Source organism: Anas platyrhynchos, chromosome 1 (genome assembly GCF_047663525.1).
Source record: "Anas platyrhynchos isolate ZD024472 breed Pekin duck chromosome 1, IASCAAS_PekinDuck_T2T, whole genome shotgun sequence".
Lineage (NCBI taxonomy): Eukaryota > Metazoa > Chordata > Aves > Anseriformes > Anatidae > Anas > Anas platyrhynchos.
In genome coordinates, this window is record NC_092587.1 from 139968836 (window position 1) to 139987780 (window position 18945).

At 38.7% G+C, this 18945-nt stretch overlaps 2 protein-coding genes across 13 annotated transcripts in view; one reads left to right on the forward strand and one right to left on the reverse strand.

The window, feature by feature from the left end:
* Positions 1–4115, forward strand: part of EIF5B (eukaryotic translation initiation factor 5B) — a 31813-nt gene extending 27698 nt beyond the window's left edge. Inside the window, exons 19-24 of the mRNA XM_038173217.2 lie at positions 469–600; positions 728–804; positions 926–1090; positions 2062–2200; positions 2741–2902; positions 3326–4115. Coding sequence (XP_038029145.1) covers positions 469–600; positions 728–804; positions 926–1090; positions 2062–2200; positions 2741–2902; positions 3326–3433 — 783 coding nt within the window. The 3' untranslated portion in view covers positions 3434–4115. The remainder of the gene's footprint in view (positions 1–468; positions 601–727; positions 805–925; positions 1091–2061; positions 2201–2740; positions 2903–3325) is intronic.
* Positions 4116–6255: 2140 nt separating this feature from the next.
* The window catches only part of REV1 (REV1 DNA directed polymerase), a 54689-nt gene continuing 41999 nt past the window's right edge, over positions 6256–18945 (reverse strand). For 10 of the 12 annotated variants that reach the window (XM_038173209.2, XM_038173206.2, XM_072030914.1 and 7 more), the window contains 8 exons: positions 17381–17537; positions 16872–17074; positions 14394–14627; positions 10667–10775; positions 9446–9657; positions 9126–9285; positions 8133–8235; positions 6256–6690 (listed from right to left, as the gene is read on the reverse strand). In XM_038173209.2, the coding sequence (XP_038029137.1) occupies positions 6579–6690; positions 8133–8235; positions 9126–9285; positions 9446–9657; positions 10667–10775; positions 14394–14627; positions 16872–17074; positions 17381–17537 (1290 nt within the window). In that variant the 3' untranslated portion in view covers positions 6256–6578. The remainder of the gene's footprint in view (positions 6691–8132; positions 8236–9125; positions 9286–9445; positions 9658–10666; positions 10776–14393; positions 14628–16871; positions 17075–17380; positions 17538–18945) is intronic. The other 2 variants (XM_038173211.2, XM_038173210.2) reach the window with 1 other exon arrangement.

Sequence of the window (18945 nt, forward strand, 5' to 3'; positions counted from 1 at the left end):
AGCGAGATGGCCCTTCTGCTTTCATACCCACCTAGGCCTTGCTGCGTACAGGGCATTCATAATCCTTTTCAGCTAACGGCTTTAGGGGCCCCTGTTCTTGTTAATGTACAGTTGAGCAACCAAAGGTATTGGCACACGTTTTTTTTTTTGTGTGCATTCACTCAACGTGATGGCAGAAGCTTACTGTGTTGGGTGGAACAACGTGCAGTCTGTGGAGAAACTTTACCAGCTCCCAAGATGGGCACTTGCTTTGTGTTAGGTGATCATCTGCTTGCCAAATCCCCCTGTGTAGCTCAGTACAGGCGTTTCTCATGCCAGAAACAAGCTGCAGCATGTCACGGGGCTGGCTGTGTGTGGCCTGTACTGCAAACCTGTCGGTGTGGCTGTCATACTTCTGCAGCTCATGACCAGACTTTGTAATCTGAGGAACAATGGCAATAGAACTGAAAGTTGCTTTTCTTTCTAAAGGATGAACTAATACATGAACTGAAGCAAACACTGAATGCAATCAAGTTAGAAGAGAAAGGTGTTTATGTCCAGGCTTCTACTTTAGGGTCTTTGGAAGCATTACTTGAATTTCTTAAAACATCAGAAGTGCCAGTAAGTACTTTCTGTGCTCTGTCTCATGTTGTTTCTGTTGTTGTGTTCTCTTGTTTTAGTTGATAAGTGTTTCCTTTCAACTCAGAAAGGTCAGTGACTGATTTCTGTGGCTTTTCCTCTTCAACAGTACGCAGGAATTAATATAGGTCCTGTCCATAAAAAAGACGTTATGAAGGCATCAGTTATGTTGGAGCACGACCCACAGTAAGTAAATTCCTTGCTTTATCCTGTTGATAAACGCACAGAGCTGTTTCAGGAAGGCTCCCTGCCTAGCTTTAGTGTTGTGGGCTGTCTGGTAGGTAAACTGTTTGATTTCTACTTGCAGATACGCAGTCATCCTAGCGTTTGATGTGAGGATTGAACGCGACGCACAGGAAATGGCTGATAGTTTAGGAGTTCGAATTTTTAGTGCTGAAATTATTTATCACTTATTTGATGCCTTCACAAAATATAGACAAGACTACAAAAAGCAGAAACAAGAAGAATTCAAGTGAGTAAAAGCAATCCTATTCTGTGTGCTTCCCAAGTAACGCAATCTTTTAATCGTCTTATTACTAAATGAAATTGTATTTAACTTCTTGATTGCATACTATTACTTAGCATGCATTTCTGATAGGAAGGCAGGCAGAAAAGAAGGACAATAAACTGTTAATTTTCAGGAATTCAGCAGCCTAGTCTAAATGTTTACATCTGGGATTAGATTTAGTAGGGTGGGAGTTGTGAAGCAGTTGCAAGATTTAGCAAAAACCCATCGTGTTATATGGAGTGTTTTTATTAAGGTTTGCTTTATATACTTGGTTTCCTTTCTTAGTTTCTGACAGATGGGTTAGTCTCAGGGCTGAGAAAACAACCAGAAGGATTTGGGTTCTATTGTTTCATGCTTGTGCAATTCCAGTGTACACAGCTTAATTGTGATGGTAATAACATGAATATGCCATCATTTTAAGGATTTATAAGGATCCAAAACTTAATTTTTGGAGTCAGTGTCATTAGCTGATCCTCAGTAATGACAAACTAAGTGGGGAAAAAATATGCATTTTTTTAATCAAAACTTGAGTTTGTATAGCTCAGCATTTTGAAGTACTTCTTCAGAAACAAAAATTTAGAATTTCTTGAGTCACTGTGTCGGATTGTGGCAACAGTATTTCTATTCCCATGCTCTTCTGAGATTATAATTATACTGTAATTAGTATTCATTTGGTCTCAGTCTTGTCTCGATGCCCGAACCAGTCAAAATAAAATCCATGCCAGCCATACATGATTATTGTTGCCTATAGTTCTGTAAGATAGTGTTGACTAGATTAACAAGAAAGACTGGACAAGAGCGTTTTCCTGCTTATTCTGTATGTGACTTGGGGTAGAAATAAATGCCCAGGATGTGCAGCAGAAGGCAGAAGCATTAATACTCCCCACACTGTTCCAGTAACCGTTTCAAAATGCCTCCTCCTTGTTGTCTCCCAGGCATATAGCAGTATTCCCTTGCAAGATGAAAATACTCCCTCAGTTTATTTTCAACTCCCGTGACCCAATAGTGATGGGTGTCGTCGTGGAGGCAGGCCAGGTGAAGCAGGGCACTCCCATGTGCGTACCTAGCAAAAACGTAAGTAAGAGCCTCTTGCCTTCCCCACGGACGTTTGTTTGAGCGGGTAGTGGCTGGGATGAGGCACCAGGAAGTGTTTGCATGCCTTTGGTAGGAGATGAGATCCAGTATTAGATCATCTCCTTCCAAGTGATCAGCCGTTGCATTGTGCTCTGCTGGGGGAGTTGCATCCTGCAGCAGAGAGACACCTCTGCAGTCTCCACAGTGCCCTACCGAGAAGCGGGGCTGTGGCTGTCACCTTCCCTCCCAAATTCCCAATTCCTGTATTATGATACAAAGGAACAAGCAAAATTCTATCCTGCTTGCTAGCCAGGGGGGAATTCACATCCTGACATGCTGAAGGTCAACAAATTGGTATGGCAGATGAAATACAGGTGGGCTGGTGCTGCTGCCCTTTCTGTGCACGCTTACTGCGCGATACGCGTTGCTCTGGGGTGGGCTCTGATGCGTTGCTTTGGATGGGCAACTGGCAGGAATTTAGAGAAGGGTGTGTGCACGGGTTTTGCTCATGTGTCTTACACTTTCTTCATTGTGTTACAGTTTGTTGAAATTGGAATAGTTACAAGTATTGAAATAAACCACAAGCCGGTGGAGGTTGCAAAGAAAGGCCAAGAAGTATGTGTTAAAATAGAACCTATTCCTGGTGAATCACCTAAAATGTATGGGCGACATTTTGAAGCAACAGACATCCTCGTCAGCAAGGTAAAAGCCATCTATATTTTTGGTTCATGACGCAATGGGTAACTTGCTTGAAGTGGAAATGTTGCGCAAAGCCTGGAAAATTAATATTAGTAACCTTCCATCAGGCTGAGACACTTGAAATTATTCATGGATGGTGTTGTTCAGCAGTGTTTCTCTGTAGCCTCATTTTGGGATCTGTAGTGGTGCTACTTGAGAGAACCGAAGGAATGATGGACTGTGACTAAAAATACCTGGCAGCTTGTTGTACTGGAGAGGGTAAATGGCAAACGAGCTGTTCGCATACCTTCGTACGTAGCTGGTGCTCAGAGCAGCGGTTGTGTTTGCCTGGTTTTGAATGTACGCAATGCACAGCGGCCTTGGCGTGGTGGAAGCAGTTACCGTTACTGATACATGTTTCTGATGGGTTTGCCTTGTGTGTTACAGATCAGCCGTCAGTCCATCGACGCTCTGAAGGACTGGTTCAGAGACGAAATGCAGAAGTCTGACTGGCAGCTTATAGTAGAGCTGAAGAAAGTGTTTGAGATCATCTAGATACCTTTTTACAGCAATGGGGAGGCAGGAATAAACTTGCTGTTCCTGTTCTAAAAGTTACCAACAAAGTCGTATATTGAAGACAGTGTTGGATATATGTTTGGGAGGAAAATATGTGGATAAAATGTTTTCCATGAGAAACCAAGAAATTTACACTGGTTTGACAGTGGTCAATTTACATGTTCCCACGGTTCCAATGTGCCTGTTCACCTTTCCCACTGCCCTTCCTAATACTGGCTGCTGTTTTAAAGTTTGCCCTTTCTTCTCTTACACTTTCCTTCCACCCTTTTCCCTCCTCTCTCCAAAATAAAGTAAAATAAATTGAATTTTTATTACAGAACTAAAGCTCTTTCACTTTTATACTGATGAGATCAGTACTGCAGTATTTGATTAACCAAGCTTCTGCAGACTTTGTGATTCTTGGGACATTTTTGATGTAAGAAGTACTTCTTTATTTATGCATACCTCTTCCCTTGACTCTCTTTTCCAATATTCTTCTGCTTTGTGCCTATAGACATTTTTTTAAATAGAAAATTAGGCAATTGGATATTTCTGTATTTGCTTTGTGTGAAACAATGATGTAAAGCATAGTTGGCCGCCTTTTACTGCTTGTACAGTTCATCAAAAGTCGACCTGTAATCATTATAACGCAGAGCCGCAAATAAAGGAGATGGACATGGTAGCCCCTTTGTTTTACAGTTTGCTTCAATAAACCAAACATCACCTCCTGGGCCCTTACAGACGGTGGAGGTGCCGGGCTGAGGCTTGCCTCCCCCTGCCTGGCCAAGTCAGGGATGTGCACTGCAGCAGGGGCTTCTTCTGGCTTCTCTTCCCCATGCTGTGTGCTGTGCGTGATGCTCACAGTGGCTCACACCTTTTATCGTGTTTAGCAGGTCAGAAGTACCAGAGGTCACTGCAGGTGTAGGTGAGTGTAGCTGCAGCATCTTCCAACCACTCTTCAGAGTGGCAGTAAGCACAGGCAGAGCACTCGTCCCCAAGTAAGTGGTGACTTTGGACAGTGTCTCAGACCTGTCGAGCCATCCAGCATCACAGGACTGGACCAGTTCAAAAGTAATGACCAGGAATCAGTCTGTAACCCCAGCACTGCCTGACCCTGCCTTCCCTTTGGTTGCCCTCCTAAGCTGACAGCTAGATCGATCTGTAATCAGGTCCTCTCCTGGTAATTTCTAACTCATGGAGAGCAATGCCTAACAAATACTTCTCAAAAGCACAAGCTGAAGCAACATCAATAATGACCTTTTATGTAGCTGAGATTTTTAGCATTTAAAATATTTATAAAAAAAATCTAACTGGTAACAGGCAGCTTGATCTGATCACGTTTCTTCTGTCCCTTATATTTCTTCATTTTCTCTGGTTAGACAAACATGAATTTCACAATAGGGATTGTGTGAACTCCATTAGAGGAACACGTGATAACGTGCCACCTTGGATTCCCTGATCAAACTTACCAGACTCTTTGTTTTGTTTGTTAAGACTTTAACCTTGCCCTTGACCCAGGACCTTTTAAGTATGGTTGGTGTGTGGTACAAGTTCACATCACTGGGCATGTCAGTGATTTAGAGTAGAATGATCTCAAGTGTCATGGTGAGGAGACTGCATTTAATTGTAATAATTTTCTTTTGCAAACTATGCAATCATGAAAGCTACTCTAATAAAAAGTTCTTAAGTTAAGAACACTGATGTGAAACAATGTGGTCTTGATGTATTCTTGTTTCCTCAAGTACAAAATGGAAAAGGATGATGCTGTTTTTTGCAGGCTGCTCTTATGAGCCTGTAGAAATGCCTTTAGTAAGAGGTTTTAAGGCAGCAGGTACCTTGAATAAAATATTTAAGGGCTTGATGCAGGGATCAATGAGAGAGAATGAAAACACAAGTAATCCTCTTTTCTTTCGGAGTATGGCTTGAGCAGCACTCATGGGATCAAAGCTGTGTATCTGACACCTAACTAGTAAAATCCTTTCTTGAACTTCAACAAATGCATTCTTCTACAGAAGCAGTCACCAAGCTGGTTTTCTTAAATGGAGAAGGGTTTCCCATGACTTTGTCCAATTGCATATTGGTGACCCTCCCGAGGTTCCTCTCCGCCCATTTCTCCAGGCTGTTGAGGTCCCTCTGGACACAGCACACTCCTCTGGTGACTCAAATGGCAGTTTGTGTTATACACACACCGTCTGTGCTCCCCTCATCCACCGAGGTAGGTGCCCTGTTCTAGACAGCTGTCACGTTGGTTCCTCTCCCAGGGTGGGTTACGAGGGATGCCGAGGGTGCAACCTAAAGCTTAAAATGCCAGCTAAAAATGTAAAACCTGGCCCCTGTGCTACAGCTGGTCAGCTGACTTCAGAGCACTCCCCATCCAGTTGTGGTGCGAGCTGTAGTCCTCATTCTCTTCAGAATGAAAGGAACAGCTTTGCTTCAAGATGGATGGCCAAGTGTTACTGGATGAGGCTGGTGCACGTCTAGAAAAACCAAACTTATCCAAACCACCACCTGTAGAGACACAAGCACGCACATCCCTGCCATGGACACAACCTGTTGGGGTCGTTCCAGGTATAAACCCAGCCGTGCACCTGGACACACAGAGCTCTGAAAGCAATTATGCCTCAGCGAGTGCCACGTGTGCTGGGCCACCCTGGTTCCTGTCTTTGAAGAATGAAACAAAACAAGCCAATGTTCTTCCTTTGGATCTGCAGTAACATCAGTGGAGGGTCATGGTGTCGAGCCATGTCATTGCAAAATGAACCAAAGCTGCAGCTTTAGTAACAGTGATCGGCTGTATTCAACTGAAGCATGACAAAATGGAATCAGTACAAAAATATACATACAGTTCTTTATTAAACAACTGTAAACACTTCACTGTAAAAATCCATAAAACTTTATAAACAAACATTTTGTAAATAGATTCTATACTACAATAAAAGAATTTTAACACAATTATTTACATGCAATACTGACAAATTTGGCACTTTCTGAAAAGAAATGTACAAAACACTTTGTTGTTTAAAAAGAAATTTGAAATTATAAAAACTCAGGGCATTACTATCATGCACTTTGCAAATACCTCACAAGCACTTATGGCACAGCTAGCAGAGAGCTCCAGGCTCTCATCAAGCTCTTTACTACAAGTTCAGATAACTTTTAATGTGCTTCCGTAAGTTTGTTGTAAAACTACCTGAACATTGTCAAGAATGAAGTCAAATGCCATATTCCAAACTGATTCCACAGATGATTGCATTAACCTGGAGGGAAGAAGGAAAAAAGAGGGAGAAAATTACAACTACAGAACTGCCTTTTTTTATTAAACATTTACTTTTGGTCTTCACACTGGAAAACAAGATCACAATGGTACACCGTGTGTATTTTGACTTGATTTTGGTAAAGCCTTCTCTCTTCAAATATACCAAGCCTTAGCTAATGCCACAGGTTCCTCTGACATTCACTGGCAATACTTCTGATATAAATGGTATCACCAGTTTGTAAACCTTAGCATTTTGCAGTGGTTGTAAGCATGTGCTTAAAGTGGTAACCTTCTAAAAACTTTAGTAAATGGCAAGATTCTGGAACCCAATCTTTCCTTTCTTAAATCAAGACATACGTGCTACAACCTTCTTCCAACAAATGCCATCATAATTAAGGCATTTTAATAATACGTGTTGAGGGCACTATATTGTGTGTATCACCAGAAGTGAAAGAGAATCACAGACATGCAGAGCTAAGTATGAGCAACCTCTGTCATACAGCTGCCACTACAAGCAAATTAAAGGAAGAAAATGCTGTAGGCAGGCATTTTAAATGCATCCTGTGTCCTCTCTCTCTCTAGATCCCCGTCTAGATGGCTATTACAGGAGAGCAGAGGGCCCCTACATGTACAGCTTAGTAGGACCTGGTATCAGTTTCATATTGACAACTGTGTATTGTTTGACTCCTGCTTTCTTGTCCTACACGTAGCAGCCTTCAGAGAGCCGTACTGCCACCAGTGCTGATCTCACCAGCAGCAGGATGTGATGCTTTCTCAACTTTTATAACGAATTTACTGTACACCATTCAACAAAACAGTTAACTGCACTGAGCATTTCTCGTTTTCTGAAGCTTGAAGATATCCCATAACACAAAAGAGTAACCAAACTTTTGCACTGTTGTAGTCCTTTGGGTGCTGATTAGTTCTGAGAATTAAGTATTTTCCAAACCAAAAGACACTGAAAGCTGAGCAGCACAGCTATCAGTGAGTAAGCACGTCATGAAGGGAACATGGGCTTCCTGACATACGGGAGGAGCAAACGGAGCACAGTAATGAAGTAATGAAAACAGATTTAATAGGATTGGAGAGGTGAGGCAGATCTGGATACAGAACTGAAATCAGATGAAACAAATGAGAGATCTAAGGCAGCATGACAAATGAAAACGGGATGAAGAAAAGGGACAATGACAACAAAAATTATCCTGTCTGGAAACAAAGTACTTTGTAGCAAATAATACTAAAATTATACCATTAATTTTTCACAGATTGCCTATTTTATCAGCCCAACCTTTTTCACCCCATTTTTAAAATAAAATTTAAGCTTAAAATATTTACAATCTTCAGTGGAATGCCTAAGAGACTTGTGGTCTCACACTGAAGTACCTAGCGCGTAAGTGCAAACAAAACCAGCCCAAACATCACAAACGTTAGCAATTAAGCTACCTTTTCATGTATTTAACCACCAGATCTAACTTTTCCAAATCTTTTTCTTCTATTAGATCAGTACAGTACTTCACAACCTGTAGAATGTCTTCTTCCATAGGATCTGTGAAAGAAAAATATATAAAAAAAATGAAGAGAACCATTCTCCAAGTATACTTAATTATTACAGAATAATTAGAATATACTAGAAAAAATTGTCAGTGTTAGCCTATCAGGTGCCAATTTGACAACTGCTGTATTCTTGTATCTCCCCCAACCTCAGAAGTTCTGTACATAAACGGACTGCAACAACCTGAAATATCTGGCTTGTCAACCTCTCCTTTTTATTCCCTTCCGCTCCCCCTTGTAAGGAGAAATTACAGCCAACCTAATATTAACCAAAAGGAAAAGAAATATGGATTTAGAATGGAATAGCTCTTTTGAAACTCTAAGGTGAACAGCAGCGTTCAAGACAGGAAGAATCTTGGAGGTCAGATTTTCCAGGATAATAAGGGATTGCTAATTGTATGACATTTTGTTGAAATTGAAATCACAATTTAACAATGGCGTTAAACTTTTGCAATGTATTCTAGAATTCCTGTCTTTTTTTTGGGAAAAATATGCATTCCTTTCTCTAAAAGGACATCTTCCTAAGAAAGGAATTTCTTTCAGAAATCTCCCACTCTAATGGCTGTTAACCTGGTGGACAAAATAAGGAAAACCTTTCATACAAGTAACATCAAGGCATACGGCAAGAGCCTAACAAATGGGCTGAAGAGAAAGTAGGTGGATTTTCACGGCTGTAAGCAAGAAACAGGAGCTAGCAAGAATACAAAACAACAACTGAGTAGGAAGAATCAAGTTACTACAACACTACAAAGCAGTAAGACTTCAGGACAGCTGTGAGAAGCAACCAGTGAAAGCAAGAGTGAATGAAGAAGGAAGGTACAAAAAGCCTGCTGCAAAACAGCTTTCCTTGTGATGCAAGATCATCGCTAGCATGCCATCCCTTACCTGAAATAGTTGTTATCCATTCTTTCAACAATGTCTTTACATCATTGAATTCAACAGCTCCAGCTAGGTTGGGTGCCTGTGGCCTGAACGAACCAGGCTGCTCAGTCTGCAGAGCTGACGGGCCTGAACAATCCGAAGTTGATGGAACTGCTTCTGGCTGCTGCAAACACAGAAGTTGGTAATGCTCAGTCTGACAAATATGGTAATAGCATATACATGCACGCATAGGTAAGTATATACTAAGGAATCCAGTAAACAAGCTGGTTTTGTGAACATGGACAAAGACTGAAGAAATGGACATAGCAAACTGTTACCATTACCTGAGGAGCTGTTCCTTCCTGTTTCAAAAAGCTATCTATTAGCTTCTGTGGGCTTCCAGATGTAGCTGGCATGTTTTTTGCAGGGCTACCCAGGAGTTTGTTTTTCAAAGGACTCTGAATCTTTTTTGCAGGGCTGACTGGATTTTTTTTCCTGATTTTTTTCTTGTTTTTCATTGTCGCATGCTTCGGGTGTAGGCAAGGATTTTTGGATACTGAAAAAACACAGGAAGAGTCAGTGATTGATACGTTGAAATTTTAATACTTTTCCATCAAAAAGGAAGCCTTAATCTTCCACAGCAATCTATGGATCAATTGGGAAAATATAATCTAGATAAAATGACTTAGCTTCCATGTGCCATTTTGGATATGGGCAATGGTTTAAGTACTTGGACAGCACTGCTATAAGATTAGTGTACTTAATTATGAGCCTTTTAAATATCAAGCATTTCAGTGCTTGAATATGAGCAGCTAGGGAAACCCGAAGCCCACTGGATGAATTGCTTCACCCTAGAGCACTGTCCAACCTAGGTACCTGCTAAGACTTTCCACCAGTGATTATCAAAAAAAAAACAAAAAACCAGCAGCAAAAGGGTCCCCAAACTGCTTTTATCTGCAGTAGTCCACTGACTGAAATCAAGGTTTCACTGTAATAATGCAGTATTAAACTGACAATGAACCCACTGGCATTTCCAACCTATTTTATGACACTCACTTTCACAGGGAAGTTACCTCGTTTCTTCAACTGATTATAAAAAGGAGACCTAAGTGATCAGCTCTGAGTAAAATCATCCATCAGACAGGGGGAGATGAATCATCTCTCTAGTTCCCTGAAATCTGTACTACTGCTATATAAACCACGAGGATGCTAATCTGAGCATACATGTTTACCTAAACCAAGTACTGAAGACGCAGTACTTTAAATCACGAGACGCACCAAGTTTACATTCCATCCTGCAAACATAAGGACGTGAGCGGTTTCGTGTCACAGTCCCAATGAATTGAATTAATTTCCCATTTCAGTACAGCTAGGCATCTGTTTGCAAAATGAGGCCACAGCTGGTGGTAACTCACTGTCTACCAAAAATACAGAAATTCGATTTAACACAGTATCATCCTAGAAGCTTTGCTTATGTTTTCTGGTTTGTATTTAGGGTTGCATAAATCTCTTCAAATAGTAAACAACTCCTATATAAAACTATTGTACAACTAATATATACTTACCAGAAGTATTAGCAGGTTGCTGCTCGGGTTGCTTTTGCCTTTGATCGTATGCATCTCTCAGTTCTGCTTGCAACTCAGCAGGTAGCGCAGCAAAAACCTCAGGGTCCACCTGAACAGTGACAGAAGATTCATTTGATTATTTTACCAGAAAGCAACCCTGCTTGCTTTCCTCTAGATTACCAACATAAGAACAGTAGTTCCATTTTATGCCAAGCAAAAATAAATGAAACACAGCCGAAGCACTGTAAAATAAAATATGTTGTACGTTTTCTTCACGTACCTAAACTTGTAACAACTACAAAATCTTCCTTTTACGATTAACTCTACATTTTATGGAATTACTATTTACAGGCATGTAACACATTAACCATTAAAAATGATCACAGGTGTTATTATAACATCCTCCCCCCTCCCCCCCCAAGATGTTCCATCTTTACTCACCTACTATTACACAGTACAGCTATATTAACAGCACAATTAAGCCTAAGTTGGAGAACATTTCATTCCAATTGCCAAACTCAATCACTTTGACAACTGGACTTCTGTTCCTCCTTTTCTTTTGATACCGCTACGTTCCTCAGACAAAATGTCCTTGGGAATAGTCTTGCTTCTTACAGGAAACACAAATCCAGCTACCTTGAATTTTAAAATAACACTACAGAATTTTAGTATTCCATCCCTTTACTGACTGATAAAAATTGAGTCCATTCCAACTGGCCTAGAGGCTTGGATTCTATATAGGAAACCGTTTGTAAGTATGCCAGTTGCAATACTCATGTGGACAACAGAAAATGTCATGTATCATCTTCCCCCACTATGTGGCTGAATGAGCAAATTAGTGCCTGTCTATTTTTGTATTCTGAGTTGCCCAGTGTTCTTGAACAGTGTTTCCAACTCACAGCCTGCAAAACATAATTCATAAAAGCAAACCTATCATTTAGAGGATTAAATTTGCTCGGTGGGAGAATGCCCTTCATTTCTCTGGTAAAAAAAAATCTGAGATGTGCACAAACAACAACAAAAATTACCCCAAACCTGCATTACTATTTTAAGTGCACGATACAGTTTCTACCATTATTAGAGATACTGTATTTAAAATACTGCTATACACCTAAGAGCTACATCTTATTTTCAATGGATATTTGATCTTTTTTTTTTTTTTCCCAACTGTAAAATGTATATATTTGTCAGGAAAGTAGACTGTGCCATTCACATGTTGTGTCTAAATTATATTGTTAAACACGATCATGCTCCCACAGGTAAAAGTCATCAAAAGTCAGAACGATGAACGAAGTTTTTTGCATTTTTAGAACTCCATGTGCCAACATATTTTTCACCGCATGAAATATGTGCTAATTAAAGGAAGAAATGAGAACAACTCTGGCCTCAATTGCTCTACACATTGCGCAGAACGAAGCATTGTAGTGGAATGTTGCCAATCAAGTCTTAAATCACCAATCAACTCTTAGAAGTCACCAATCAAAGCTTATTTAATAAAATGTATATTTAAAAATAATTTAAAACTGTTTTTAAAAGGTTAACATCCACTGGCTAAGCATTCAAGAATTCATGAATTTGGAAATCCCAAACATTTTTTGTGTATGAATTGCAACTGTTCCATAACACGACCTAACTCATTCAGAAAAAAGGCAGTACAGGGAACTGACCATAATTTTGTCATTCCCCCAACCACTGCCCTGTAAAAGTATAACATTTACTCTAGTGACATTGTCCTAATGTAGATGTATCACATCCTCATATACCTCTATATCTGAAATCTATTACTAGGTTTTGAACAAAAACGTTCGTATTTTTGACAATAATAAAAAGAAGTTATTCAACCAAATACGTACTATGTATATATACAATCATATATGCATTATGCATTAAACTTGGACCTAAGTGAGAAAATGAAAACTGTGAATCTTAGTTCACCCTTTTTTTTTTCCAATAAAGGAAGCTTAAAGGTTTTCAGGAAAAAGTTTGGAGTACAAGCATAAGGCATTCTTAAATAGATAGTATGGATATCTAGACAGCATGGATATCTGTCCTGCTTTTGGCTGGGATAGAGTTAATTTTCTTCATAGCTGCTCTAACAATGCTGTGTTTTGGATTTTTGATGAAAACAGTGGTGATAACACACCCACGTTTTCAGTTGTTGCAGAGCAGTGCTTACACAGAGCCAAGGGCTGTTCAACTTCTTGTGCTGCCCAGCCAGCCAGTAGGCTGGGGGTGTACCAAGAGCTGGGAGAGGACACAGCCAGGGCAGGTGACCAAGTGGATTCCTGTACCACCTGGTGTCATGCTCCTAAGCTGATGTGTTTGGATTGAGTAACACAGTCACAAAATGCACTAGGAGATGAGAAACAGGAAAACAGCACAAACTAAGCGTGCAAATTACAGGTTTCTAACAGTTTCAAAAACTTATTAAAAAAAACAACAGAAAAGACAAAAATAATTAATTCTCAACTACTTAATATATGGATAAGGCATAAATATGATAAACTAAATGCAATTTTTACGGAAAGCCATAGATAGTTATAACTTTCTCTCTGAGAAAAGAGTACTGCATGGTGTACGAAGTGAGGAGGGATGTGATTTCACAGCATAATTTAACCCGCAAGTCCAAGATGCACTGATTGATAGGCAAGAGTTTAAGTGCGTAATTTAAAACAGCTGAGGGATGGAGAATTCCTTTACTGGTCTCACAACATCCCCATATGGAAAAGCCAGCTTTGTGGTTCAGGAATGCAAACCGATCCAACTGTTTCTGAACCAATCAACTTGCATTAAGGTGAAGAAATTTTAGTAGCAAAATGGACTGCACATCTTTTAAATAATAATTATGCATTAATTGCTGTTTAGCGAAAGCTGGTTAGGAATTTCTACCTGATTTCCAAAGCATTCTTTGTCAGCTAAGCAGCATTACACCTTAGAAACAGCAGCAAACATCTCTCTATAAATCTGATTTGAGAACAGCAAGTGACATAGCAAATAGAAAAATAAAACAGAGCAGTACTCACAATAATTTTAAGTCATGCATATGCAAGATATCATATCTTTGGTATTCTAATCTGGGATTTTTTTTTTACCCTACATCTGTTCAGCACCATCTTGGATTGAAGTGTGGAATATCAGTAGAAGCATCATTACCAGCTACCGGCTCCCCTTCCAGTCACTATTCTGAGAAACAACTTTGCACTTTTTGTCCTGAACCAGCTTCTCATTCCAAAATTATGGAGATATGCACAATCTTAGCCATGCCTGCTTTTCTCCCAGGAATGTGATATGAACAATCAAATCTGTGGAAGCTGGTAGGTTGGCTTTACACCATCAGAGCATCCACTTAAATAGTGAGTCTCCTGTGACGAGCTAAGCTGATTTATGATGGCTTGAGACTGATGGTGCAGTGTAATTCAGCTGCAATGCAGAAAAACAGCTATTTACACACTAGATTGCAAAGCAAAGTGTAAATGAGGGGTTTTACATTAAGTAACAGCAAAAACAGACATACTGATGACTATAAATCTTTAATAAACACCTATCATACTTCATTTGTGATGGAGTAAGTCACATTTGAAAGCACAGACTTTTGAAAGATATTAAACAATCATAAATAAACTTTGAGTAAGTAACAAATCATAGTAATTCTGGCTCAAGAAAAATGCTGTTAACTCTCCCTGCAGGTAGAAAGTTAACATTTATTGATACCGTGCAAACACCCTACCTGTGAGAAAGCTGGCAAGGCAATTACATTAATTCCCGTATTGGCATTTGGTTCTTGGAGCTCTGGTACTTGTAAAAGCACTGTTCCAACTGGTTGTGAGAGAAGTGCAGTGCTACAGCCATTTATTGGCTCTTTTTTGCTCTCTCCGTAAGTCTCTCCTTGCTGAATAGTGTATATTTGTTCTACTTGTTCTCGGAGATCAGGTGGCAGAGCTTCTAGCACAGACTTGTCTAGCTACAAATACAAAAAAGCTTTTAGGTTCTGATCTATCACAAAGTTAATTTTAACCCTCCCCTGCCCCCCCCCAAAGTTCTATAGTCTTTGAATTTTGAAAAAAAAAAATCTGCGTATGCAAACACATTTGGTGACCTGATGCTCTCTGCAGCAGTGAGATGTAAATTAAAAAGAAAAGTCATTTAAACACAGATCAGTAAATATGAATGCTCAATTTTATCTTTTCATGATATTTAGGGTTCTCATCACAAATTACATACAAGTTTTCCTCTACAGATAAGAAAACGAATTTTCTGAGTTCAAATTATATAGGTGACATGTTGATATGAATGCTAAATTATGTGGTTCGAAACAGTAAGCAATTCATTTTTCTTTATATCATTCTATGGTAAAATGTTATCAGCTTACTTTAACGCTATTACATATTTGCACACTGTCAGATTTTTGCCATAGATTTTGACAAAGAAATGAGCTTTAAACTTTTTTCCTTACTGCAATTGGTATTTACCATCAATTATCAACTTGAAATAACTAGGATGACTGCTCAGTACCTAAAAGTTGTCAGCACATACAATGACGGCTGCAGAAGTGAAGAAATGAATATGACAAACAGATTCACAGTGTAATTTTTCTCACAAGTAAAATTTGAGTGAAAGTATGTAGTTTTGCCTTTAAGTTCTACTAAAGGAAATTCCATAGGACTGCTAGAAAACTCTGCCTTTCACCTTTAAGAAGATTTGGAGATTGCTACGTATAATAATCCTATAAAGATCTTCTGGAAATTCTGGTTTTAAAATAATCGTGCTGTTTCTTTCCTAACACAGTGTATATAAGCATCATTACAGGACTGTCACCATGCTTTCCGTGTACCGAATTCCATATTATAATATGGTTATTATACACACACACAAAAAAAGATGTGCCTATTGTGTGATAAGGTCACCGAAGCTATAGGAACCATACTGCACAGCTACTGCATTTTTTTTTTTTAAACATTTTTTTAATATAATATTCTAACATACTGCTTCTATAGGATAATCTGAGAAAGTGGACGAGCTCCACATTGTTCAGTCAGGTTGCCTGTATGTCCCGAGTTAGCTTTAGCATTGTGTTACAGAAAGAAATGTTTTCTGCCAAAAGCATACGTGGCTTCTAAAAATGTATAGATATTTGGGAAAGTGGTTAACAAAACATTAGCAATTGCTTTTGCAGACTTAAATTACAGAAATCAGAACTACATATTTTTACAGTAAAGCATGAAAGTCTGTTTACACCTAAGACGTCTACAGAATTCAGTACAACTTGCTCGTAACTGACCTTTAAAACCAGATGCCTGCTTAGATAATGTAGGGGCTAGAACTAAGGATCTTCCTTTATTAAAAAAAAACACAAAAAACACAACAGCCAGACAACCAAAAAACCCCAACCCGCAAAGAAATACTTTAAAGACTGTACCCCTCTCATCTAAAAGTTGATGTTCCCAGCTTCAATACCAAGAAAACTTGAAAAAACATATAAAGATTAATAACTACATTTAAATACAAATAGTTTGATGTGATTTTAGGACGAAATTTAGAACACAGCTACTGTAGAAGGATATGAGGTAGTGTGGGAAAGGCTGCCATTCCATTCTTTCTCATCAATTAACATCTGAAGACAGATTTATAGTGTATTTTAAAGACTGGTGTACAGTACAGGACTTTAAGAAATACGTTAAGAAGGCTATTTGATCCCTTTGATCAGTTGGGATTCAGTGGCCTTTGTAGGTCCTTCCAACTGAATTACTCCAATTCTAAAGTGAATTTGTCCTGCATCCACAACAGAGTATGCTTAAGCTTTAGGCCTAGGGATACATAGTAATAGACAAATCTTTATAATTAGGTTTTGGGATTCTTTAAAGAGCTCTGGTTGCGAAAGGCAAAAGGCAATGCTATTTAATATTTCATCTGTGGCATATTTTCCATTCCTGTTCCATTTCAATCCTATAGCAAGTGACGGGAAGAAAAGGGATGCCGGAAAAGCAAGCTTCTATTCTTTGAATAAATATAACTTTATTCTTTGAGTTGGCCTATATAGGACTGCTTTTTTAAAATCATTTTAAGGCAAATCTCTTTCTGTGCATTCTACCCTACTGGAGTTGTTTTCATTTAAAAAAGAAGTGTGATACATTTTTTTCCCCCTCTAAGACCACCAATGCCAAACTATTACAATGTATTACAGATATTTTATATTCTTGAGTTTTACCTGGGAAGCGGAAGGAACCTCAATACTCAAATTAAGCCTGGATTTTACGCTGATAGGAGTATGCAAGCCATTGCATTTGACAGCAGACTCAGTCTTGTTAACATTAGAATTGAGACCAGATGTGAGATGTGTACCACGAGACGGAAGAAAAGTGCAAGTTCTTGAATCAGAAGATATTTCAAGGTCCATAGCAGCAACAAATACTGTACATATGAAAAAAGAACACAGAATGATCATCTGATAGTTAAAAACTCTGAAGTTTCAAGATACAGTGAAGCTAATTTCCAGTTCTCATTGCTCAATAGTTTACACAGTGTATGGCATAATCATGTAACTTTTTATTTTGAAGTATCTCTGTTAATATTTCAGCAGCAAAGCATGCTCTTGAAGAGTTTGTATTAAATAATTTATACTTGTGTAACATAGGAAAAGCATTCAAAAAGACAATCTAAGTTCAAACCTTTAGGAACTGATCATTATCACACGTGCAAAGGACAAAACTTACTGACCTTCCTTATGTTCTTCTTCTGAGCACTTTTTTGCTTTCTGAACATGAAAAAGATCAATAACTGAATGCGATCCACCAGGTAAGTGTCCAGCCTGTACAGCTGAATGAGCCGAAGTGGTTTTACTGATGGGAACTAACTGCTGTACCTGAATTCCAACCTAAATCCAAAACATTAATATATTATTTTTGTTTTCAAAATAAATAAAAAATATAATAATCACAGTAAGTTCGTAACAGCATTCCCTTTTCCTTCTCAAACTGGATACCTGTTGTAGGAGTGGAAGAGAATGAGTAAAAGTATGTTGAAAACCACATGAATAGCCACTAAAAACATCCCAAACAAATCCTAGGATAATCTACCACAATCCAACAACTAAGAATTTACAGAGGTAATATCATCTTATCTTCTCTGATAAATGAAAATGCTATCAACAGGCCCATGAAACAAAGCATTTATTATGAAATTTCTTAGACATTAAAAAATACAGAAGTACTGAGCACGAAAAGTGATTAGTACTAAGTATGGCTACACAGCAAAAAATTGTGTATAGGACTCAGTGGAGGAGCCAGTGAGGGTATTTTTTTACCAGGTCTTCTTCTATAAACACATAACAAGGATATTATTTGTTACCAGTTTTTCAGTTGTGATTAATGGGCTATTAAAACATCACTGTAAAAAGTTTTTCTTTGCACCTTTATCTTTTTGCTTTCAAGTATTTCTAGATTGAGTTCTAGAACTTAGGGATTTTTTTATTTCTACTTCAAAAACAAACAAACAAAAAAAGGAGTAGAGATTGAGGCAGTGTTATGTTAAGTCTGCAAGACAGGTGGATCAATCTGCTTAAGTGTGGGCATCAACAGTTAAGGATATCACTTTAGGACACCCCCCCCTCTTAATTTTATTTTTTTTTAGAGAGACAAAGTGCACACATGACTCATATCATATTAAGTGCTGAAGCTTAGGGGGACTAACTTCAATATAGACACAGGCATTGGAGATGCCTGAAGTCAGTTAAAATGAGTACTAATCAGGGACCTCAGATATACCTGCACTTGATGATACGATCTATGATTGAATGGCCCCTTCACAACTGAACAGAGATGTGGTCATAGGAAGAATTTTAATCAGCTCCATTTTAAGAGATGGCTTATGCCAAAACAGTTTCATCATTGGTTTACACTGCTATGACAGAACCACTGAGATTAGAAAGAGTGTTCTAAAATAAGTCATAAATCAAAGGAGCCAGCAATTCACCTTCAAACAAAGGCTAAACCACGGGCTGGTAACTATTCTGGCTCTAACACTTGCAGTCTAGATTAAAAACTCCTGTGATCTGTATCTCTGATTAGACTTATAAACAGTACTTCTATTAGTTGCTTAACTAACAACTGTGTAAAAGTTTACTGAAAATTCTAAGACAAAATAAAATTTACACTCAGTAATAAAACTGCAGAATATACAGTCTAACTTCGTAACTGCAGGCTGTTTAATTCAAGTTGTGGATTAATCCGTGTCACAACAGAATTTTATTTATTTTAGTTATGGCTTTGTAACTGTGCTTTTTA